Source organism: Amblyomma americanum, chromosome 9 (assembly GCF_052857255.1).
Source record: "Amblyomma americanum isolate KBUSLIRL-KWMA chromosome 9, ASM5285725v1, whole genome shotgun sequence".
Classification (NCBI taxonomy): Eukaryota; Metazoa; Arthropoda; class Arachnida; order Ixodida; family Ixodidae; genus Amblyomma; species Amblyomma americanum.
Window position 1 is genome coordinate 18,495,968 of NC_135505.1, and position 26,722 is coordinate 18,522,689.

General features: G+C 45.0%; 1 protein-coding gene across 3 annotated transcripts in view; it reads right to left on the bottom strand.

Moving 5' to 3' along the window:
• LOC144103818 (uncharacterized) overlaps positions 1 to 26,722 on the bottom strand; it is a 205,264-nt gene that overhangs the window by 28,932 nt on the left and 149,610 nt on the right. For 2 of the 3 annotated variants that reach the window (XM_077636519.1, XM_077636517.1), the window contains exons 15-16: positions 23,563 to 23,637; positions 18,476 to 18,558 (exon numbers count right to left, since the gene is read on the bottom strand). In XM_077636519.1, the coding sequence (XP_077492645.1) occupies positions 18,476 to 18,558; positions 23,563 to 23,637 (158 nt within the window). The remainder of the gene's footprint in view (positions 1 to 18,475; positions 18,559 to 23,562; positions 23,638 to 26,722) is intronic. The other variant, XM_077636518.1, reaches the window with a different exon arrangement.

Sequence of the window (26,722 nt, forward strand, 5' to 3'; positions counted from 1 at the left end):
AAGCCCACCAGACAGCCGCGCTGGCTCAATTTGCGGCAGAGTAAGAAGAATTCAACTCGAACTTGCAAATAATAACCAAGTGGATGCGAAAGCACATGGGGATCGCCGATAACACGCACCTAAAGGCCCAACGAAGATCCGCTGGCGAGACAGCAACTGCGAATCGTCGACAAGCAACGCTGAAGGCCTCCTCGCCTAATTGGCAGCCAGACCATTTAGATTATGTTGGGAAAGTGCTAACACAAGTCGGAGCGAGAACGCAAGACAGGTGCAGTCTCGCTTGGTCCTGTGTTAGCGCTGTTCCCAATATGACCATAAACCAACGAGCTCAACTCTCCACTCTTCTCAGACCATCTAGAAATCTGGCAGTGGAACTGTCGCTCTCTTATAAAGAAAACAGCTTCCCACAGATATTTATTCAAAATATTCAAAATCAAGTAATGCCCCTCGACGCCATTTGCCTCCAAGAAACGGGAAACGCACCGTGCGCCTAGGAATACCTCACATACACCCACCATACGGCACCTTAAAGTAGCTACACTAGTGGCACCCACACAAACAGTTCTATCGCACGACCTCCACTCCCGTGAAACATACTAAGTCCTCATCGACATTGTCTCTCAAAAAAGAAGGAAACACAACGTGTTCATCCTAAACATCTACAGTCCTCTAAGCAACACCCAAGAAGATTTCAAGCCAATTTTACTCGAATGCACACGTATAGCAGGAAATAACCCCCTAATTATTTTAAGTGAAGTTTATTTTATCAGAAAGCAAAATGATGCATGACATGTGGTAGGGAAGGTGGGAAAAAATTTATATATAAGTAGATTGACTAGTCCCACCTTCCAATAACTGACAGCGCATGCTTTGACAGACGTGAGTAGCACATATTCAAACAACAAGTATCACAGCTACGATGCTAGTTTGTAAACAGAAAAAAATGCAAACAACCATGTTACATAGCAAATTGAAATTAAAAGCAAAATATTACCAAGCATTATACAAAAAACGAACACAACTCAAGTTTAGAAAGTGCGAGCAAATTCTCTATTGTGAAGTGGTATTAGGTTAGAACGTGTGGAATTCTAGACTGATCCATTTGAAATCCATAATTTGTGCGAAATCTTGTAACATGCCAAAGCTCTGTGTGCCTCATTGAGCGTAAAGATGTGTTACTGTCAGTTTTGTCAATATTCTCAAAGTATGCGCGCCTTTCTGTACTTCAGATTTAAGTGTTGACAGTAGCTTAAAGTCATACAACATCTGTAATTTCACGATTTTGAGTTTAGTGAACAATGGAGGTGTGTGGGCGTCATAAGGCTGCTTTTAAATTACTCGTAAGGATTTTTTGCATTTATATTAGGTTATACATTTCCTTAAAGCTGCCCTTTCCTCATACTAGATGGCAGTATTGCTAATGCGATTCCAACAGGGCTACATATATTAGACGGTTTTGGTGGACCGGGAGAGTTTACTTCGAGAGTTTAGTGCGCAGGTAGTCAGTGTGATGGTCCCAAAGCAAAAATTCATTAAATATTACTCCCAGGGATTTAGTGGCAGGAGAGATTTCAATCACAGAGTCATTTAGGTGTAAAATCTCACCAAAGTTATGTGGGACAGATTTTGGACGGAAGAAGACAACTTTTGTTTTAAAACAAGTTATTAGCAACGAATTACCGAGAGACCATGCACTAAGTTTACTCACAATAACATTTCCACGCTTTATTAGATCATTAACATCGGTTCCTGTGAAAAAGATACTTGTGTCATCTGAATACATAATATAATTGGCGGAGTTTTCAATTTTTACAAGATCTTTGATATATATATATATATATATATATATATATATATATATATATATATATATATATATATATATATATATATATATATATATATATATATATATAATGAACAAGAGCGGCCTCAGGATACTGCCTTGGTGAACGCCACATTTAATCTCGCGGGCAGTTCATAATTCTCGGCCAACGCAAACGGATTGATGACTTCCTGATATAGCTCCTTAACAGATAAGCTGGTGTACCACGAATTCCGTAACAAGACAGTTTTTCTAACAGAGTGGTGTGATTTATTCGGTCGAAGGCTTTCGAGAACTCAATAAAAATACCTGGTGTCAGCCGTTAATTCTCAAGGTCGCGTAGTAATAATTCATTTATGTGTAACAAAGCGACCTCCGTTGATAAACCAGGTCTGAAACCATGCTGAGCTGAAGTAACAAGAGAATGCCTATCGAGGAAAGCGAAAACTCTGGAGTGAATTATTTCTTTCAGCGGTTTAAACGGGACTTCAACGCTACACACACGGCGTGGGCTACCGAAAGGACACCCCGAAGCGAACCAACCTGTTGGAAGCAGCTGAACACCTGGACCTTTGTCTAATGACGGACATCATGTTCCCCACTAGAATAGGGAACAGCGTTAGCAGAGACACCTGTCCAAACCTAACTTTAACGAAAAAAATAAGCCACTTCACATGGGCCATTTTGGAAGAAACCCTGGGCAGTGATCGCAAAATTCCTAGCTTATCCTTAACGACCGCCCGCATGAGAAGGACTCTACAACAACAACGGACTGTAATAAATTCAGCAATATTAAACCGCCAGAAGGCGGCATCTCAACAATTGAAGATTGGGTTGAAAAAATAAAAGATGCTCATGCAAAGACGACCCAAATCATACAAGCCACAACGGAGACACTTGAGGTAGACAAACAACTTCTCCATTTATGGGAAGCCCGAAAAGATCTAGTAAAATGGTGGATGAAAAGATTAAATAGAAAACTACGATTAAAATTAGAGAAGGTTACGGACGAAGCCCAGAAGTATGCTTTAAAGCTCAGCATGCAAAATTAGGCATAGTTCGGTAACTCGCTGAAAGGTACCCTAATTACGGCCAAAGCACGGTCGATCCCACGATCCTGATAAACCCGTCCAAAGTAAAATCGGGCTCAACCAGAACACTCCACTCCATAGCCCATAAATACACGGGCACGCGTATGCCGATTTAATAGAAGCCATGCACAAAAATACGTAGGGCACCGGTCCTCGGCTTGCCAAACTCAACCTTCGGGTCCCCCATCACACTGGCAGAGGTGTACACAGCAGCTCGCATGTCTACAAGAAACACTACCCCGGGAGGTGACAGGGTTACAAATGGTATATTCAGGAACCTGAGCACTGACCACCTCACACACCTAACCAAGTACATCAACGAAGAACTGTGGGAGAAGGGCCAGCTGACGTCGGCTTGGAAACACGCGGACATCGCCACTATAACTAAGGCAGGAAAGCCTCTGCCTATAGTCTCCGTCGAATCTCTCTCACTTCTTGCCTAGGAAAGCTCTATGAACGAGTAATCCACCTGAGGTTTGAAAATTACATGCACCAAAACAGCCTATTTCCTTCCTGCCTGCTCGGCTTCCTCAAGGAACTCTGCACCCAAGATGTTTTCTGCCCTATTAAAGAAGTCATAAATACCACCCCCAAACACGGCGAAAACCTCCCACTCGCACTAGACTTGAAAGGAGCATTTGACAATATTGGCCACCAGATAACATTTCAAGAATTAATATCAACTGCGGGGAGAAAAACTGCGTGAAGGCACTGCTCTCGGATCACACAGCCACCGTAGGAATTGGAGAGATCTGGTCACCCAGAGTACCCATGCCCAACAAAGGCACGCCGCAGGACTTTGTATTCTCTCCAGTGATTTTCAACGTAGGAATGCTCAACTTATACCAAAAACCTTTTAACTGCGAAGATATCGGCTTCACCTTCTACGCGGACGGCATCACCATATGGGCTACACAGGGATCATTGGCGCAAAAGGAAGAAGCTCTGCAACCAGCTATAGGTACGGTCGAAGAATTTGCCGAAGAGAGCGATCTTCATTGCTGCCTGGACAAATCCGAGCTTATCAGGTTACACAAGAAAAATTACATGTCCCCAGATTTGATTGAACTCTACCTAGGAAACCAAAAAAATCAGGAAAACGAAAAGATCAGTTTTGGGCCTGTGGTTACAAATCAATCTGAGATAAGATTATGCAGACAAAACTCTCAATACCACGGGCAACCAAATATCAAGAATGATTAGAAGGGTAACCTGACATCGGAAAAGGATGAGGCGGAATACACTCTCCGCATAGTCCAAGCCCTAGTCATAAGCAGGATTACCTACGGGCTTCCATATGCAGAGATTAGAATTGTTGACACGAGGGCCATTTATACTATCATAAGGGGAGCCTATAAAATTGCCCTAAACATGTCACCAACGACAACAAAGGAACCTCTTTTGGCACTCGGAGTACACAACACCTTCGAGGAGCTCAGGGAGATGGTTCTGAAGGGTAAAAAAAATCGCCTAACCACACCACAAGTGAGTAGGGATATTCTGACAAAACTGGGACTATGGCACCTAGGAACTACGAGATAGTGAGATCAAGTCCCGAAATCCGACACCTGCAAGAGAGAAGATCTATATAAACCTAATACCCAGACACATTCGCCACGAGCGGCAGAAGGGTAGAAGGAGAGCAAGAGTCAGAGCACTGGCAAAAAAAAAACTATCAAAATACCCGGAAGCAGTATACGTGGACATCGGGGCCTATGCGGAGCGAGGCAAGTTCGTGATTGCTGCGGTCAACAACGACAAGAGGCCAATCATTAGGGCTTCAATCTATGCCAAGGACCCTGCGGAAGTGGAATCACTCTCCATAGCTATCGCCATCAGGGCTTAAGACTGACAGGAAAAGTCATCGCACGACTTGATAGACTCCCAACAAGTCTGTAGGGGATACTTTGCTGGAAAAACTCACCGAAAGGCAAGCACACTATTAAGCACACTCTCAAACTCACACAGAATAACATAGACACCTGATCATGAAGGCCTAGCCGGAAACGAGGTAACGATTTATCTAGCCCGAGCTCTCACAAAACGGGCGGATCCCCATCCCTACCCCACCCCTCTCCTAGGACCGTATGGGGACACGCTAGAACACCTTAGGCTAGAAAGACGACATTTCTCACCGCCACAAAACAATTGTCCTCAGATGCCATTCACTGGAGGAGAATATACAATCTCATATCCAAGTCTTCACATTTTACACAAGATCAGATCCACACAACATTCATGTTACTGTTCTTGGTTCGGAGCAAGCCCCACGCTCTACCATACATCATAGGAATGCCAGGACAAACCAGAGAAAAATTTATAGTGCCACACCCGAAACGGGAGCAGTGGGAGCAAGTCCTGACCAGCGACAACCTGTACCAACAAGCCTGGATAACAGAGCTAGTCCGCAAGTCACCTGCTGCCAGCGGAGCCCTGGACTAGGGGCCCCGACCTCCCGTCTCCTGCGAATTAATCACCTGAATAAAGGTTCTCTCTCTCTCCCTTACCCTCTGCGCGCACTCACTCCTTTCCACCTTCGGGTATAAATAACATCGTCATCAGCCTGACTACATCCACTGCAGGGCAAAGGCCTCACCCATGTCTCTCGAATTAACCCTGTCCTTGGCCAGCTGCGCCAACCCTATGCCTGCAAGCTTCCTAATCTCATCCGCCCACCCAATCTTCTACCGCCCCCTGCTACGCTTGCCTTTTCTTGGAATTTCCCAATTTCCCAACTGTTCCCAATTCAGGCCTCGGAATACCTCCTGCAAACAGGCGGTGAACATCATTGGCGAGATCGTGTCTCCTTGCCAGACGCCTTTCCTTAATGGAGTTTTACTACTGACTTTATGGAGGACTATGGTAGCTGTGCAGTTGCTAAATATATCTTACAGTATTTTGACTTGTGGCTCATCTACACCCGGATCCCGCAATGCCTGTATGACTGCTGAGGTTTTCAGTGAGTCGTGCTGTCTCGTGATTAATGAAGTATATATATATATAGGGTTGGTTATATTCTGCTCATTTCTCTATCACCTGATTGATAGTGTGAATATGATCTATTGTGGAATATCCTTTACGAAAGCCTGCCAGATCATTTGGTTGATTAAAGTCTAAGGTTGCCCTTACTCTATTAGCGATTACCTTAGTAAATACCTTGTAGGCAAAGGGCAGTAAGCTGATCGGACTGTAATTTTTCAGGTGCTTGACATCTCCCTTTCTTAGGATTAAGATTATATTTACGTTCTTCTAAGCTTCTGGTACGGTCGAAGTCATAAGGCATTGCGTATACAGGGCGGCTAGCTTTTCTAACACAATATGCCTCCTCCGTCCTTCAACAAATCAGCTGTTACCTGATCCTCACCAGCTACTGCTCCCCTTTGCATTGCTCGTAAGGCTTTCTTTAGTTCATCTTTCGTCTTTCATCTTTAACACCAAGCAATGAAACAGGACGTTCACTGTTTCTTGACAACCTGACTGTTCATTCTTGTCTTCCCACTTAAGGGCGCTGCAGTGAACAAACTTGATTTATTAACATTACTTTATTATCCTCCCTAACGAATCATACTGAAATCATGTCCGATCGAAAACTTAAAAGCCCGGATAGCATTTGACCACTGCAAGCACTCTGAGACTCTAGACGGGCATTTGTAGATTATTCAAGATCGAAATATCGTGCTCAAGAAGGTAGTTTCTGACACGAGACAGCTCGCAAGGGCATGGCAGCACATCAGCTCTCAATTAGGGCCGTATTCCAACCCGGAATCGTAACATACCGCGCTCGTCAATCGCTGTCGTGCCAGAGTAGAAAAGCAGTTTTTGCTTGTGTCGTTCAAGTGCGCTTTTAAATACTAGTGCGCACTGCGTGAATATTGTGCAGTATTGCACAAAACTAGCTTACTTAGCACGCTGTTTTGCGTACAGCTGGTTCTGCCGACGGGAATTGCACTCGTTGCTCCACACTGCACTTACCCTATATTGTAAGCTTTCGAGCCATGAAGCCTTTGACAACGCCAAAGGCGTTCAGTTGAATTAAATTCCATTTATATTACCAGAAGTTAGGAAGAATATCTGGGCTAAAAGCAGTGAATCACAGCTTGACATTGCCCAGAAAACCTCTACAAGCTAGTGCCGACATAGTTACTAACAATAGTTAAAGAAACTATTGAGATATCCAGAATAGCAGATACTGTACAATGATAACTTTGCGTAGTTTTCAAAATACAAGCTTAGTTTCCCCGTATTATCAGAAATAATACAAGAATACATCATACATACATATTTAAACAAAAGTGTAGATTTGGACAATCAAAACTGATATCAAGATAGTGTACAGGTACGGGAAATAATAGGTCCGTGAAGCAAACATACATCAAAACACAACTATTTGTAGTTTGTAAAATGATTCTTGAAGTTGTGTAAATGAAATTATCTTGGCATATTGTTATTGATTGAGTATTTGTGGGAAGTTGCGCTGCAATAACTGAAATTTGTAGATTGTGCGGAAATGCGGAGTATGCCATAAGTCAGTACTACGAGTAGGTATAACTGTTTTTTCGGGGGTAAGAGTTGTAGTTTGTACTAAAATATTATTCCGGTCAGTAGTTGAGAAGAACAAAGCGCAAAATACGGAAATCGTATATGTTATTAGCACTGACGATTTTGTATGAGGGAAATAGTATTTGGGTCGAGTGCAGGAACGGAATATAGGCAATATAGCGAATGTCCTTTTTTTTTGTAGGGCAAGTATGTTTTTAGTGTTCGTTTTTGATGTGGTAAGCCAAATAAGGCTACAGTAATTTAAATGAGATGAGAATAGAGCGTAATATAATTGCAGCTTTACTTTCGTAGGGAGGAATGATGGGCAACGAGAGAGTGCTCCAGTTGTTGCAGAGAGTTTTCTACAGAGGCTATGGACTTGCGAGTCCCAGCTGATATGAGATGAAAAAATAACGCCAAGGATCTTGTGTTCTTATAAAATACCAATTTGTTGTCCAGCATATTTAATAGTGTGATGAAATTTGAGTGGCTTGTTTCTTGCCCTGAAAATCACGGCTTTAGTTTCTTTTTTGTTACCTTTTAGTTTATTCGACTGTGACTAAATATGGAGTTGATCAAGTGTTTCATTGGTATTTTTAATCAAATCATCTTCAATGTGGCTAGAGAGTATAATGCTGCAGCCATCCACACAAATGACAAATTTCGCTGCTTGATTAATTGTAACAATATCATTTATGTAAGTATTAGGTCCTAAACACTGCCTTGTGGGACACCACATGTGATAGGCAGAAAGGACGAACGCGCTTTGCCTATGCATACACATTGGCTTTTTCCAGTTAAATATGATTTTATCAGTTCTGACGGAGGCCGCCGCGGTGGCTGAGTGGCTATGGCGCTCGGCTGCTGGCCGCGATGGTCGAATTTCGATGGAGGCGAAATTCTAGAGGCCCGCGTGCTGTGCGATGTCAGTGCACGTTAATGAACCCCATGTGGTCGAAATTTCCGGAGCCCTGCACTACGGCGTCTCTCATAGCCTGAGTCGCTTTGGGAGGTTAGACCCCTATAAACCAAACCAAACCAGTTCTAGCGGCTTCCTTCGTATACCGTACGACGATAGTTTGGATAATAATATCTTGTGATCTAAGGAATCAAAAGCATTCGTGAAATCAATAAAGAGTGCTAAGGTGCAAATAATATTTTGAATGTTTTCCATAGTTTTCTCTTTTGGTGTTAATAATGCTCTTTCGGATGATTTGTTTTTCTTGAATCCAAACTGGGCTTCAGTCAAAATGTGGTGTTTGTCTAAAAACCGCGTGATGCGACAGGAGATAAGCTTTTGAAGTACCTTGGAGAATATGAGTATAATCGATATCGAACTATAGTCTCCCTTTCATGCGGTGGATGGTATGTCGGCCAAACAGAACGCTGTTGGAGCGACTGCCTGATTGAGCACGGTAATTCCTTCGGCGAGGCAGCCGGTTCAAATTTACCTCTGCACTGTTCACAACCCGAGCACATATGCACCCCATTGCTTCATCACACGACAGTCATTTTCAAGCGTATAGGTCAAACAGTAGGGGAGTTAGTACAAGCATATCACATTGATAAGTGGGGTTCTGCATGCATTAGCAAATCTTCATTATCACCGGTTATTCAGTGGGGCTTATGCGGTGGACTTATCACCGGTGGGGCTTATGCGACCCAAATTGCTCTTTTCGAGCAACCTCTAGGTATACCAATCACTAACTGAACTGCGACCTGCCACGGTGGTGAGTTTGCTCACAGCCCGGTGGACAGGCTTTGATGGCGCCGCAAGGTCACCTGCCCCAGGTTGGCAACCCAGGTGGCCAACCTAGGTTGCTCTACGAGGATTTTCCGCTACAACGCCGACTACGACGCCGGATTTTCTGCGAAACGGGAACCTTAACCCCATCGTGTTGGAACCGGCCCGCCAGGCACGGCGCCCGTGCGTACGCTGCTGTCTTCGTTCACGAGCGCCCACGTGCACTTCGTAGAGCTCTGCAGTCGCTTTTGTGAAGGGCCTTTAGGACGCTGTAACCACTGTCGAGGTCTTTAATAACCTAGTTGTGAATATCCCCTTTCTTTGTGTGGTCCTACGGATGTCAGTGCCTGCTCAATGCGCCGTTCCGGCTTGTTCTAACTAGGTACACGAAAATATCTCCGAACTGCACGTTTGCCGGACACCTGAAATAATTTATCCAGTTGGCAATCGCTAATTGGTGTTGAATTTGATTTCTGCGTACTGAGGCCTTATCTAAATATCCTCTTCAAACGTTCGGTCCGCATATGTGGACGCGACTTAAGTAAGCCTCCTCATATTGTCGTACGCAAGGCGAATTTCTACCTTTGAATACCGCGCTTGTACCATTTTGACCATCCTTGTAAAGTTTGTGGCGCCATCTCTTGCAGCTAGAGCGAAATGCGTTTGTAAAGAAAAAAAAGAAAACTTTTCCATCACGTTGTTGTTTTTCCGCGACGAGTAGATAGCCTTCCTTTTGGAATTCTAGCTTTACAAATGATCGTAAATGATGCAATTTAGGGCTCGGAATGTATCTGTAGGTTAGTCTAGATAATGCACACCAATTTTCATCGTAACAGACGAAGAAAAAGTGCTGCTGTAGACGTTCACAGTGGCGTGTCCAAAGATGTGGACATGGCGCCTGAATGCCGAAAATATCTGTGCTGCTTTCTCCCAAGAATGTGCTGTTTTTTTGTGCACGTGTGGTACGAAATGAGCTTACTCCTTAACGGGCGCTGAAAACTATGCTTTTACAAAGAGAACGTTGGACGACTACAGCGCTGAAGCGCTTTTCATGAAAATAGCCGATGGAGAAGAACTTCCAAAGAAGTGCGGCCGATCGAGCACTGAAGACCCGCAGATGGTCGCAAAGAACCGGCACTTAGCTGAGCCGCTGCCGACAAACACAGCGCGCTATGACCAGTGCATAAAGTCATGGAGGTCTGGGAGGGTCTTAGGCCCCTTCCAATATTCAAAAAGGGATCTAAGGCCATTTGTGCTAGATTTTATAACGCATAACATAGAACACATTTGTTCGAAAGTTTCCTCAGCTCTAGGTATACTTGGTCGCTTTAGACATATTTTTCCAGTAAGGGTAAAGATGTTGCTCTACAACGCGTTAGTACTAAGTCATATCCAATACTGCAGCGTGGTTTGGGGAACAACAGGGGTAACAAATCTTCATAGATTGCATTTGCTGCAGAAAAAAGCCGTCCGATCCATAGCAAATGTGCCATTCCTTTTCCCCACAAGAAATATCTTTATAAAGTATGATATCCTTCCAATCTCCGCGTTATACTTTTACAGGCTTCTATTATGCTATAAATACTCTTCACAACAATGTGACAATCCCTTTATTGTACTTGGACAACTGAGAGAAAATAACAGCTGCCGTAACACTAGATACAAAGAAACTTGGATCACTCCAACACCAAGAACTTACTCTATGAACCAGTCCTTAAGTTACAACCTTCCCCTCTTGCTAAACAAACTAATCCATGACAATTTTGATATTACCAGAAATTCAAAACACAATATCCGTGACTACTGCCGAGACAATTTCAATCTGTGAAAGAAGTAGACGTGATTCTTTTTTTGTATATTTTAGTGATGTAAAACATTTGCTTTGAGTACATGTGTGTATTGCGACTTTCGTTTTGCATGTGTGTTCGCGCTTCGCGTAAATGTGGATCTGCATCGGATACCCATGACATTACTAATTGATGTAAACGATGTGACCCTCGCCTTCCTTCTGTACTGCCACTGTCTCAAGGAGTCGGGACCTTCAGTCAAGCTGTTACCACAGCTTTTAGTCCCGGCTCCTCCTTTGTAAGAAAGGAAAATAAACTTGAACTTGAACTTGACTTGAATATTTTTTTCTCTATCGATTTGAAAATTTCGCTGCGGTTTTTAGCAAGAATTTTAACATTATGTATGAAACCCAACACGGAGAAAAATACAACGTGGCAACACTACACAAGGGAGGACGAAAAAGGGGAACCCGTGCCCTTCCACCGTGGTTAGTTCCGAGCTGGCCGCTAAGCTACAAGGCTAGGAAACAATAATCAGCACATTCGTAGAGCGAGGGGACAGTTTGTTGCTGATCTCTAACATAAACTGATCAAACAACGACCTTTAAAAATAATTTCTCATTTTTGAAAAATCCAAGTGTACAGCAGGCAGCAAGATACTATCTATCTCTCACAGGCCGCAAGATGCTATCTATGTCTCCCTCTCCACCTATGCTCAGATCACTCGAAGCCCTTTCGATGCAGCTGGACTTGAAGCATTACTTATGATGGAAGCAACCATTGGCCCCGTTAGTTACACAACGGTGCCGACGTTAGGGCTGCACATATAAAAGCCATGTTTGGGGCCCGAAATACCGAATATTCTTCTGCCCGTGGTCGCAGAATGACTGCTTTTATCTGTTTTATAAGTCATAAATTGTAAAATAATTTCCTGAAGTGAATATATCCAGACCTAAACGTTTATTCACGTCCAACGGTCAGTTAGAAAAATCAAGCAAATATAGCAGTGCTTATGTTCATGCATCAGGTTTACGCTATGCCCACAAATGTGGACGCGAATAAAATATGCTTAAGTAGGAATATTTTTGCGTTATTTTTTCCACATCACTTCTACCTAGTCTACTTATCGTCATTTATTCAAAAGAAGGTTTTTTCTTTGAGCAAATTTAATTGGCGCATGAAAGGGATACAGTTAATGCACACTTTCAGGCAGAAAATGCACACGTCGTACAACAGTTCTCGACCGGCCCTCAAAGCCCTCTTTTGCCAACTAATCCTCTCTTCTTCCTGCGCGCCCAATTGCCGATCTGCTCCCCTGACGTCACATTGTATGAAAACAGGGAGAGGTCCATTTGCCTTCCTTCATGGGCCTATTGGTCCCGACGCGGGAGGTGCGAGCCCATTTCGGTATTACCTCACCGGCACGTGGCGCCATCTGGCACCCGCATGGCGAGTTTTGTGTGCACGCCCGCATACCGGCCGCGGCCAGTGCGCGCGTGTTGGAAGCTGCTCCGGACTACAACTGCCACGTGTTACAACCATCTCCTTTGAGACGCTGAAATCAACGATGTCGTAAAGTAACTTTTACAAGAAGGAGGAAACGATTTTTTTAACCTCGTTCAAGCAACACCTTTTGCACCTACGCTTACTTTAACGAATGACTCTGGGGGGACAAACGGGAAGCTATCAGTTTGCAGAGAGAGACGCAAAGTGTAGATGCTAAGTGCATTGCCGCATAAGAGCGTCGAGTAATAGTAGAGAAGTCTAGTCATTGAAATAGAAGAGAAAGTCGTTCAGAAGCTCGATAGCCCTTGGTGTGTTTTGTTAGCTAAGGCTGTGTCTCGGCCCTCGCTTGGGGATGGCTTTGGCGTGTCCGGAGAGAAAGAGACAATGGGGAACGACTTCAAGAGAGCTTGCTGGCGGAGACCAACCGCATGACGTAAAGCTGCGAAATTCCTTTTTATTGCGAAACCACTATTGGCGTGTGGTGACGCCTCTGAAGTTAGTCACGTTATGCGGTGACTGGCGGGAAATAAACGACACTTCGAACGAGGGCGCCCTTGGCCAGCCTGGAGAAACAAAACAAAAATTGCCGCTACTGGGTTTCGAACCAGCGGAGGCGCGAACAGATCAGCTTCTTTGGCAACTGCACGAGAGCACTAGGCTATCGCTGAGACTGACCCCGCCTCCTTTTGTTGTTCTTACCTCCGAAGCGATGGCACATACCCACTGTGAGGGACTGGCCAGGGTTTGGTGCAGCGCATGCTGTTCAACTTCAGAAAACTCGCGCGCTGTACATGCACACCGTCGTCTCCATCAACTTTCAACTCGACGCATCATCCTCTACCCTCGTAGATTCGCTGTCGGAAGCTAAGCGGCCCCGTCTAGCCGCGTCGTCGTTACGACGCTTCTCGAGACGTTCAGCACGTTCCTCTTCGCTCTCTTCGGCTCGCCCCCTCCTCCTCCTTGTTTCATTCTGAAGCCGAAGAAGCCTGGCTTCCTTCAGCTTAGCCGACTGCTCGCTCTCCGTATCTCAGCAGCCGACGGCGGCTCCGCTAGACGGTCCATAATATATATATATATATATATATATATATATATATATATATATATATATATATAACACAAAACCCCAAAATATGGATGCCAGCCCTGTGGTAAAGGTCGCTGCAAAGTTTGAAGCACATGCAGACTACGTATTCCGCAACTAGTACGAGGTCAGTTTTCCAGCATTCAATCAACGTTAACTTTGACTGCGACTCATCAAACATTATGTACCTTCTTGAATGCACTGTGTGTAACCAGCAATACATAGGACAGACAAACACTGCATTCCGCATTCGATTTAACAATCACCGCGCCCACACCAAGTCTTTCCCAAACCTTCCCCTATTCAAGCATGTAAACGCAGGACACCCATTTGACCAACTAAAAGTAACAATTATTCAAGGGGGCTTCAAAAACAGGCGAGAACGTGAACAACGTGAATCCTATTTTATCCACAAGTTTAATACTATTCAAGAAGGTCTTAACGAAAAGCCTGGTACCCTTTCTTTTATTCACGACCTCGAAACAAAATAATACTATACTTCTCGTTAATTGGCTAACTCAGATATACCCTTTATAACTCTTAGTGTATATCCCAGGCAATCATACCCCTCCTTAATTACACTATCCTGCCTCGTGCAGTATTGATAAGCTTTGACATTCTTTCCTTACATTTTCCGACAATTTGAAATCATTGTACACAGTTAACCCAGCCCTCCTCCCCTACAAACAAGTATTCCCGGCGAAGTCGGTTCAACGACCCGCCCACGGAGAGGGGTGCACCGTTCAGTGAAACTCAGACCCCCTGAGTAAGTTCTTACACATGTGCTCGTTAACGTAGCCCACTCCTTCCTTAACGTTCTAGCTGTCGGCTCACAGGAAATTAGTGAGACCCCCCCAAAAGGCGCCTGGTTTGGCCTGTTCGTCGCTACCAGTATCATTTGCGCAGCGGCTCCTCTTCGGCCACGCATCTGCAGCGGCGCCCTTCTTTGTGTTTGTGCATTTTGTTTGTGTGTTTTTTGCACGTTTTGCTTCCGTACGCCTGTGGTTGCCGCGCTGCCCATGTCCCCCGCACCGTCTTCCTCTCCCTTTCTCTCGTTTCGCCTTATCGTTCTCCATTTATTATCGTTCTCCTTTTGTACCCCATCCTTCCTTACTATTCTAGTTTTCCCCATTTTTCCTTTTCTTTCTATTTTTTTGCTTCCTCCCCGAATATTGTCCCTGTCTGAAATCTAAGGTTCGACGAAATCTCGTCTGGTCGGGTGAATACATTGGCGAAAATAATGAAGCGCCGACCAAAAGGTGTTGTCAAGATGGAAGGACGCTTCGACTTCCACACGGAAGTCTTGTTCACTGATCGCGCCGACCAAAAGGTGTTGTCAAGATGGAAGCACGTTTCGACTTCCACACGGAAGTCTTGCTCACTGATCAGTGAACAAGACTTCCGTCAGTGAACAAGACTTCCGTGTGGAAGTCGAAACGTCCTTCCATCTTGACAACACCTTTTGGTCGCCGCTTCATTATTTTCGCCATTGTCCCTGTCTGCTCCCCGCACCCCATCTTTATTTTTTATTTTTTGTTCAATTTTTGGAACTGTTGTCGCTATTTGCTTGTTACACTCCTATCTCCCTCCTCTGCAGCTCACAAACTTAAAACGTCCATCTGACGCGTCCACTACAGTCCTGAAGAAGACCGCACCGCGGTCGAAACGTTGATAAATAAATGTTTCTCTGAAGTGCCCACTTCTCTAAAATCTCTCTCTCTCTCTCTATATATATATATATATATATAGGTCGTGGGTTTGGATCCCGTCGTGGGTTCGTCGGAGGTCGTGGGTTCGGATCCCACCGGCGGCATGGTTGTTTTTTCTGCTGCTTTCTAAGTAATTTTATTTAAACTGACTGATTGGCACTACAAAAATAAAATAAAATTACAAACATTCCCCTATGCACCTTGGTTTCGGTGACTGTTGGCTTCCTTCATGTATTTGTCAAACGAGCCTCTCATTTCCTTTACCTTGTCTGCTAATAGCTTAACGGTGTCTCGGTTCTGGCAGTCATGTTGCCATAGGTAGCATAAGAGGGCTCTCCCACAGTTTCCGCCCTCGCCGTTAGATGACGTTCTACGTCACACTCGCGGTATTACAGGACGTGCTACGTCCACCGCTATGGACGAGGGTGGCGCTGGTGAACACTCTCAAGGTTCGCTTACACCCAGTAAACATAGATACCCACGAAAGCAGCAGATTGGACTGCCGTCGCCATAGCTCAGTTGGTAAGAGCACCGGACGCGATATTCGGAGGTCGTGGGTCCGGATCCCACCGGCGGCATGGTTGTTTTTCTGCTGCTTTCTAAGTAATTTTCTTTAAACCGATTGATTGGCACTGCAGATTAAAAAAATTACAAACATTCCCCTATACCCCTTGGATTCGGTGACTGTTGGCTTCCTTAATAAGTTTTTCAAACAAGCCTCTCATTTCCTTTACCTTGTCTGCTAATATATATACCGCCTCTCCTCCTACTGCGCATGCGCAAAGCTGCTGCTACTCGGTTCATCGAGGAGCGCGGCTCTGCTATGACGTCATGCGCATGCGCACATCTGGTGAGGTGAGCAGTGCGGCGACGAGCGGCGGCGTCTGGCGGTTGCTAGGCAACGACTCAAGGTCAGGTGCGGCTACGGCAGAAAGTGCGATCACGCGAAGTGGCGAAGCGGCTGGCGTGTTGTAGCTCTCGCTACCAAAGAATCGTGACACTGTTTCTGGAAGCCCGTGCAAAGCTGTCTGCTGCTCATTACATCAATTACTTCAGCCATAACCTCAAGTCAAACAATGCTCTGCTGTCCGACGTTCGAGAAGCCTACCATTGCATTAGAAATGAACTAGCAGCAAACCTGAGAACCTTCGAGCTGATAAGCGAGGCACAGATTCGAGTGAAAGAAATGGTGAACAGGCTCGAAAAGATTTGTTGGCGACCAGTCCACATTGCTGCTAATTTGCTGGACGCAAAGTACACAGGAAAGAAGATTGCGGACAGCTTTGAGAGGATATCTCCACATGCAGGGTAAATTTCACTGGACATCGGTAAATTGGTTTCCAACGCAGCAGAGTGCAGGACGTCCGCCGGAATTTGGTCAAGGACAGGGGTCTGGGACTCCTCGAAGCACGTGCCACCATCTACCTGGCGGCAAGGCCTTTGCACCAACCAGCCTCAAACTCCTCTCGCTTATCGGCTGCTGCAAATACCACCATCATCCGCCAGCTGCGAACAAATCTGACCACGTTTCGGAAACGTCCATACAAGGCTTTGCAACAGGCTTTCAGGAGAACGCGTTCGATAGCTTGCGTATGTACATTCGTACCTACCTGTGGACGCAACTTCAATCCATGCTGCTGCGCGTAGTGCCGCATCCAGCGAGAGTGACTCCGAGTCCAATATGGATTGACTTATAGGTCAGTTTTGAAATTAAGATTTGAAAATTGGTTTTGGGGGAAAGGAAATGGCGCAGTATCTCTCTCACATCTCGGCGGACACTTGAGCAGCTCGTGTATTGGAAGGTATAAAGGAAGGAGAGCGTTCTAAATTAAGGAAGGCGTTCTAAATTAGAATTCGCCTCTGCTATTTGCAGCTCTAACAAAAATTATCTAACAAATTCTCTAGAATCAGTAAAAAATCGAGCCACAAGAGTCATATATTCGTGCTATTCATATAATGTTATCATCATTAAAAAGCAGGAGCAGGCTTAAAATCTCTAGCTTGTAGACGTCGTACAACTAGTATGTGCTTGTTTCATACATTTTATTACAGCTCACTTCGCCATCCGCCCTACATCAATCCGCCGCACGAATCCCCTTCAAGTTGCCCGGCCTCGTACGCGCACCACTACATTTGCATCGTCATTCTTTCCACGCTCAGCCGTGGACTGGAACAGCCTTCCACACGACATCGCCTCAATAACCTGTCCATCAATAATTGTGAATTGTTTAGCGATTATATTTAACAGCGAATAATTAGTGTACCTTACCTGTTTTCTTTGTTTATTAAATCTGATTTATACATGTAATCCGCCCCTTATGTAATACCCCCCATACCGGGGCCCTTTAAGGTAATAAAGTGAAGTGAAGTAAAGTGAAGAAAGGAAGAAAGAGGTGCCGTAATGGAGGGCTCCGGAATAATTTCGACCACCTGGGGATCTTTAACGTCCTCTTACATCGCACAGCACACGGGCGCCTTTCAGTTTCATGTTCCCTTTCTCGGCGCAATAGAACAGGAAGTTCGTTCCACGAATAGGACATTTATGGCTGCATATTCGCCTGTACTGCTGAGAATTATTCATGTTCTCGATGCAGTAGTACAAGAAATTCGTTTCATAAATATGACCTATCTTAATATCGGCCTGAAATTCGCAGTATGAATTTTCATCGTTGTGCTGTTGCAAATATATCTGTTTTTGCCAAGTTTTGCAAAATTTCGAATTATTCATGAAAAAAAAACAGAAAAAACTTGTTTTTCAAGCCAGTCAAAATTTCCTGAAATTTTACGTCTCTATTTCAGACTACGTTCTATCTTGCCCTCGTTGACGTTTCGGCTTCGAAAATGAGTATACGATCGATGCATTACTCTTGTTGAAAGAGAGCATCCCTATTCACTGATCAAAGTAAATTGAGGGGGTTCTACTAAAGGTATTTAGAAAATATATCTGCGTCCCAAAGAAAGAAACAACCTACTAAACTTGCGTTCACAGACTGTGATAGACGGCGTCTAAAATCGCAACATTTTACGTTTTGACAAGCAAGAAACATTTGTAATGTAAATGGCGTTCCCGCTACAATGATTCCTATCCATGGAACACAAGTCGGAGAAGTTTTTGGTTCATTCTATGGACACGTCAATTACTCATTATCACTTTCTGGCAGATCATGTGTGCACTTTAAACGTGGCTTACCCGGCGACGACGGCGAATATGCAAGGAAAGTTGCTGGCTTTGCCACAAGACGCGATTTCCGTGAAATGCTTCTCCAAGAGCACCTGCGAGAAAATGAAAGCATACTATGTGTGTTCCTCAACAAAGTCACATTTGATCCCCATCAAGACAAAGGCGAACCCCATAGAGAAGAATAAAAATTCAAAACACAGCAAGTCGTATCAGTTCCCTTCGCCCTTAAGCCGAAGTAGCGCCAGCGGTGTAGCCGTACCACATTCTTTCCTTCTTGAGACCCTACTTGCAAGTGGCAACACAACAGCGACATCAGTAAAACCCCTCCGGCAACTACCCACCAACCAAACGAACTTGTTCCCGGCAGCTTGTCCCACCGCACGAACGGCAGCGAAACAAGACAGATTGCTGCCCCGTTGCCTCGGTATGGCAGCGTTCGGTCGCAAGGATAAGCGGAAAACAGGGCTCTTCACCTGTCGTGTGAATATCGTGAGGACAGAAGAACATTCAGAGCAAGCACTTCGCCTGATCGGCCACTTTAGTGCTTGCAAACATAGTTTGCATAAAGTTTCGTTTGGCCTCGTTGTACTTAGCCGTGGTGCGGCTTCTTTCAGGCGGGCACATGCAGGCGGGCAAACCGCCGTCGACATACGTGAGTGGCGGCTGCGGCCGCCTATAAACTGACTATAAACTGACAATGAATGATGCTTTCCTTCAGTCTTTTGTCCGCTGTTGCGACGGAGTCTAGGGGGGGGGGGGGGGGGGGGCTACTTCAGAAACTTCAGGCTACTTCAGGCATATTGCTTGAGCGTCTTACCCAGCCCACACAGAGAGCCTTTTTTTAGTTTTGTAATATCCGTATTTATGCTTTGTCTTGGTATTAATTATTATAGTGCCTCAAGTTTTCACCTGCAACTTTCAAATGTTTTAAAATCCTCTGGGAACGTAACATCAAAAAAGCACCTTTTTTTACGTATATCCACAGAAATATGGTTTTTGCCTCGTAATCTAACTATATATATATCACTAATTTTTGAAACACCTCGTTCCCTTAGTTATAAGTTTATAACCAATACAGTGAAAACACTAGTAACAAGCATTGAAAGTAATGAGATCAAATCATACCTTGTAAAGAAATTATTGCTGTTTGTTTCATGATTTCTACATGTTCGCGTACTGCTTTTTTCTAAATTACATGCGCTCTGTTGCACATTGCTAATTTCGTTCAGATGGCAGTGTTATATTTTTTCATATATGCTCAGCTATTTTGTTATCTTCGTCCAAACACCCTCTTTTCTTTCTGCTTGCACAACTGGTATTTAGGAGTTCAGAAGAGCGAGCTAGTTGTTTCTTTTGCGTGTTAAGGGAACAGCGCCGTGTGTGTGTCTTTCAATATTCAGTTAATTGTGTCTCGTATCTTGCGCTGTTCCTTCAGCATGGTATTATGGAAATGAGTTCCTTGCTTGCCAACAGGTGCAAGTGCCTCAGCCCGTTAGAAGCTAATCGCATGTAGCTTTTCACATGGGGTCATGGCATTCCTTTCGAATGGAAAATAAACCACTTCCGATTCATTAGCCTGATGCGTAGGTGGAACTTTATCTAATGCTGAACACGCAACATATAATTTGATTAGTTAATATTTAACGTTAGCAAAACATTACAATGTATTGCAAAGTTATGCTACTGCACAATGATTCCATAACAATATTCTAATGTCCGGTGCACCCTTGGCGTGTTGCTTTTCGCACGCCTTAAAATACACCACCGCGTAAAAATAACAAAATGTAGCTGAACTCCAGTGCCCCGTACGAGGGCCTAGCTGCGCCTACTGCTACCATGGAGCAAGGAAAGCTTAGGACAGGGAGGCCCTGGCAATGCGAGCTGTTTGATGAAATTGTGCTGGAAGTCACGTGTTTTCGCAAAGACTTGGGAATTTTTGGCCGAGGGTGCAGTCAATAGTAACGCTGTGGGCAGCGGCTACCTCTGCTTCAGTGTCTGCTGCTCATGTGCGACTGCGCTAAGACCGGGGCGCTGTGCAGCCCTCACGTCCGGTTTCAAAAACTGTGACGTAACGACCTCACCTATATTCTTTCCTTCCTCCAGAACTGTTTGACTTTTCCGGACGGTGCGCGCAGTAGACGGTGCCTCCCACTCGCAGAGGCATGGTGGATTCGAAAACAGCAGGCTCCCTGCTGAGTCTCTGGTCGTGGCTATCGTCGGCCTCCCTTCCCCGTGAGTGCCGGGAGCGCCTTATGGCTTTGGTGCCCGCTTTTTCAGTTTCTTGCATTATCCCTTTAATTTCGAAACATAGCTGTGGCCTTGGCTGCCTTTCTTTTATGTCGGCTCCCTTTACGACCGGGGTGCGGTGACGGAGAAAGCGAGCGGGACGCAGTCTCGTCTTCTTCTCGGACACTTCCCCTCTACAAACAATGCTGCTGCGCCCTTCCCGAGAACTGTCGCCTTTAGCTCTAGGGCTATTAAAGAAGACCACTGACTTTCCCTAACAAAATTGGTGACACGACACTACAGATTGTTCAGAAATACAGGCAGCTCGAGATAGTTATGTCATCAGACTTAAAACTGGACAAGCACATAACGCACGTGAAAATAAAAGCATTTGGCGTTCAGACGCCCCATCACAATCACAGAATGAAACATAATAATATATCGTTTCGGTACATAAGGAATCCAAAAGCGTTTTCATAACGCGCCCAACACAAGGTTATCGAATTTGCTTTTAATGAATACCAGTGCCCGGATTCTTCTTCTGAACAGCCAGGAGAGGCCGACCCTTCCACAGATATGACCTGCGCAGAGTGTACCTGCCTGAAGTCTACTGACCTTATTTTCACTGGTGCGCTAAGAATGCAAACGTACGTCTAGCGGCCAGCGCGACCAGTCCTCTCCTGGCGAGTACTTATAAATCCATCCATCAGTGGCTGGCCGTCTGTATCAAAGGCACATGCACTGGGCATGACTCAGCACGGAGTACGCGTCAGATTTCGCTCGTCGTTTGAAACCGCGCTAACATCAGTCAACTAAGCACCAAAAATGGCTACTCGCATAGGGAATCAGAAGACAGCACAACGCGGTGCGAACCCGCATGGCTGCGGCGCGTGTTGTGAACGCGCTGCGGAGTCTGCCGTGGACGTCTGTGCGTGCTTAAAGGCGCGTTTTCGGTTCTCCGGCATCAAGAGTGTAGCAAGAAGTGCAAACAAGGTGGAAAAAGAGTGGCGCCCTCTGTGCGCAATGACATGACCTAATGGCTGCTCCACTTGCGCCCATGCGCGGCACTCCGTGGCACGGAGGATGACGCATTCACCACTGCGAACAACTGTCACAGAATGCAGGCGTGGTAACCGGCGGCCAGTTTTTCAAACCACTTAAAGCATGATCAGTTACTTAGGCAGGCAGAGCAGAACGGTGGGTCCAAAAATTAATACGCGGAAAACCAAAGTAACGTTCAACAGTCTAGCTAGGGAAAAGCAGTTCACAATTGGTAGCGAGGCGCTGGAAGGGATCACGAGGGTTACCGCAAATAGGGATCACGAGAGTGAAGTAACTAGAAGAATAAGAATGGGGCGGAGCGCATTTGGCAATTTCTCTCCCAGCATGAACGGAAGTTTAAGGATATCCCTCAGGAGGAACTATATACAGCATGTTCAGCAATTAAACGCGCGCCGTAGAATGCTTCTATTAGCTAAATTGGGAAATTGTTCGAGCTCAAATTTCGCACAAAAATGCCATTTGGTACTCAGAATTGCTTTATTCTACATATCTTTAGAGTACTTGCCTAACTCGGTGAAAAAAGTCTGATATTCTCATCGTCTGCGGCGACGACGAAACAAAAGAAGCCGGTATCTCGGCGACAGCATCAGTAGCGCCATTTTGTTTGTCGGCCGTGGAGAATCGGCAAAGAGGGGTGGTGTCTTGGGGGAGGTTTAAAGACGTTTCTTCACGAAAGAATTGCGATTTAGTGCAATATTTGGCCAATCAAAGTTCCTGCGAAAATTGCTGAAGAAGCCGAAAAAGCTTGTTCAAACCTCATGGAAGACACTCCCCAGCGCCCTCCTTTGCCGAATCTCCACGGGCGAAAAACGAGATGCGCCACCGGTGCTATCGCTGAGATAATGGCTTCTTTAGTATCGTCGTGGTCGCACACGATACGGATTATTCGAATTTTTTTTATTCGATTCAGGCAAGTACCCCAAACAAATGGAGCATAAAACAATTGTGCCGACGAAATGCCATATCTGTGCGAAATTTGGTCTCGAACAATTCCACAGGTTAGCTAATAGAAGCATTCTCCGGCGCGAATTTAAGCGCGCGACAGTGTGATCACCTAATTAATTACCTAACACCGGCACTCACCTACGTGGCAGGAACATGGAGGCTAACGAATAGGGTTAAGCGTGAGTTAAGGACAACGCAGCGAGCTATGGAAAGGAGAATGATAGGTGTAAAGTTAAGAGACAGGCAGAGGGAAGAGTGGGTGAGGGAACAAACGTGGGTTAATTACATCCTAGTCGAAATCAAGAGGAATAAATGGACTTGGGCACGGCATGTAATGCGATGGAAAGATAACCGCTGGTCCTTAAGGGTAACGAAGTGGTCTCCAAGGGAAGGGAAGCTTTCTGGGGGGGGGGGGGGGGGGGGGGGGGGGGGCATGGGATCAAGAAGTCTGCGGGGTTAGAGTGGGAGCCGCTGGCACTGAAGAGGGTTAATTGGAGAGATATTCGAGATAGCATTTGTCCTGCAGTGGGCGCATTCAGGCTGATTATGATGATGACGATGGTTATGTTATGGGACGCAAAAATTGAAGTGAAATAACGGGAGGCTTGCCTCCAGCATCGACTGTTGCAGTTTTACTGCTTGGTGTTGTTCCTTCAAACTTCCAAATGAGGCGCAAAACAGTTTTAAAATGTTTTGAATTTTTTAGTACAACAGAGAGCACAAAAACTGAAGCCGAGTGCAGCACTCACTTAGGTATACTGACCTCATCACGTGCACCTGTTATGCTGCAGGTGCCACAGTTCATATGGTGCGACCACATTATTTTTTCGCATCTTTGACCGACAGCTTCCTCACTTCCTCACCTCCTTGCCAAGTCGTCTGAAAACTCTGAAGTGGCAGTCGCTGACGTCCACCCACACAGGCATTCTCCCCATCTGCTGTAAACATGGCAAGGAAGATGCGGAGTCAGAGATAATAACAGATCACTAAACTTGTACCCAGCATATACAGAACAGCACGCTTTACACAAGCAATGTTAATGTATCACGGGTAGGTGAATCAACAGAACAATTATTCTCTATTCAGCAGGTGTACAGAGCAAAAGGCAGGCGTACTCAGAAATTGTATGGGGAGAACCCATAATGTCTTTCGCTTGTTATAATTACACTTATAGATTTTTCTCGCCTGAATTATAGTTCTTGTCCCTTTTTTTTTAAAGCGCGCTGCTTTTTGTCTTCCCGGCGATCTCTCGAAGTCATGCGTCACTTTTCGACGGTCTCCTTAATTTCCACCAGCAGCGATGGCTACAGGCTGCTGTGCCCAAGCATGCGGAAACCGAACCTCAGCCGCGACTGTTGCGTTTCCGCGTGATGGCGATTCGCTAAGATGCCTGCCTTGCGTGCGATGTCCTTGCACGGTAAATAACTCTACGCGATCTAAGTTAATTCCAAAGCTTTCACTATGGCATCACTTATAGTTTGCGTGCAGCTTTTGGACGGCAAAGCCGACATACTCTACTATGCGATACCATATACTGTCGTACCATACTCTACCATGCTGTACAATACCACAGCACAGCGTACCATACCACACCATAGAGGGTGTTTCATCACATTTGTACGTAATTGATTACTGTAATCAATTACTTGTAATTAATTACAGTTGTGTACAATTTTGTTATAGATTGATTACTTTTTGAGATGGCAAAGTTTCGGATAATTCAGTTACAGTTTTACTAAACTCGATTACCGCTAACCAATCACTTCGTTGCAAAAACGGCTGCCGGGCGGAGCATCGGTCACGATGTGATTGCGACAAATAGTTCGGCCGCGCACAAAGCTGCGCATAGCTGCCTGACGTGTTGCGTGTTCCGCGGTATTCGTTTCTGATGGCGTAGATGGCGCCATCTAAGGATGCTTCTTGCAATACGTCGTGCCTAGCTAATTCGCTGAAATAAAAAAAAAGCTGCCTTTTCCTTGAACTGTTAGAAACAGCCCAAAACGGCGCGGACAATGAGAAGGATTGCTTACAAGACAGGCGCTGACTACCGATTCATTTGGCGTGAAAGGGACTCATTTTACAGGTGCAACCATCGTCCTTGCACACCTAACACATGATCAAGCGATAAACCTATATTTATCCGTGCACTTATTGCTTACTAACAGCACACGCCACATTCCTACACAGCAAAAAACAAGTCGATATACAAGCGGTTTATAACCTTGAATTAACAACAAATATTCTGAGGTGATTAACGTGGAATCGTGCTTCTCTTAGCCAGGCTGCGTCAAAAGGGAAAAATGGAAAAGGCGTGAACAACGAACCAGTGTAGAGAGGTAAAACCATTCATAGAAATGCACTGTCCAAGTCAAAGTGATCCCAGTCAACGGGTAAACAAGACGTAAGAAATCTGCAGAAACGACCGCTGGAATCACCTTCTAAGAAACAGAAACATCATGCACGTGTCCGTCTAGAAATCGCTACTCTATAAAACAGTGAAACCAAGGGTGGACTGACACACCTAGCGCCCGCTTTAGAAATAGAAAAAACTTTGGATAATCTCTGGCTCCAGTTTGTCTTTGGTGTATGCAACAAAATTCGTCATGTTGAAGAGCGGTTTGCAACCACAGCTGTAACATTAGTACAGGTATGCTGAGAAACCCAGGATTCATTTTTCACGTTCAAGTTACGTACTTAGGCCCTATCTTTATAGCATCTTCCTGTTTGTCTATTGTAAACATCATTGCATGTGAGGGGATCTTATAGTTAAATGTGCTCCGGCATTTTATTACTTGATGACGTGATTTTCAGCCCATTATTCGTGTCTTCGATTACCAAGCTTTGCACAGACATTGCGAAGTTTGTACGGAACAGACAAAAGCCACACTGATGTGATATCTATTTTTCATCTCAATATAGTGCGACATCCTGTGTAAATACGGAATAACTTGGCTGTTCGCACCGTGCTTCGCTTTTCTGTCCCTGATGCTGTTTTGTAGCGCAGGCTTTCACAAAAGCTGAAAATAAATGCACTTGGTTAACCAGCACTTATTAGGCGAGCCACATGGTCACCGAAGCTTTTGACTTCGAGGACCATGTGAAAATGATGAAAAGGAACGCATTAGTAATCTATTACTGTTCTGTAACTATTGCCGCGAATATTTGCAGTGTGTTCGTTTTTCAAATCTGACGCCACATCACTTTATCGCTTTGTTTGCGACGCAAGACGCGACTAGATTTATCTCGATTGATCGCAGCCAGGCACAGCTGATTCTACGTTGTTCCGGAATGTTCTAGTAACTTTGCGCTCTTTATCTCGAAAGTCCGCTATCAGCTTTAAATTGAGCACGGCCGACAGCGGCGGGCATTCCGTTCGACGACCGCCGAGCACGCTTGTCGCTTCGCCGCCGCCGAGTGATTCAGTCCATTTTGGGTGCAAGTCAGCCCAATAAACAGTTCTTTTAGAAGACCCTTTCGTCCGTGTTCATCGCTACTTCGACTGCCGTCACCACCACGTGACACTATTCATTAACTTTCTGGGGCGCTCATTGACCGCTGTAATCAGTTAAATTTCAGATGGAGTAATTGTGTTTGTAATCGGTTTCTTATTTTTTTGTAACATGGACAAGACTGTGTTTCACTGAAGAATTCTTGCAAATTTTAAAACTGGCTTTTTGTCTTAGAAGGGCGCTTTTTTCGGCATCGCATTGTAAGCGGTGTAGTACATCAGAATACTGCTAAGACGAGCTAACTAGCAGGCTGCTTAACTAGTATTGAACAATTAAATTTTTAAATATTTGTGTTGAGCTCCTTAATTATGGGGAGGCGTGTGGCCTATCTTTATACCCATATCAGCTTTTGCAAAAACGCGGTAACTCTCGGCGCTGTGTCCCAAAAATGTTGGCTATTTCGACGAGTTACCCGAATGCGCATGTACTTAGGTACAATCAAGTCAGAACTTGCTGGGCCACACTAAAGAGGATAGCCGCCATTTCAAAACTCTAAAGCCAATATGGAAATTAC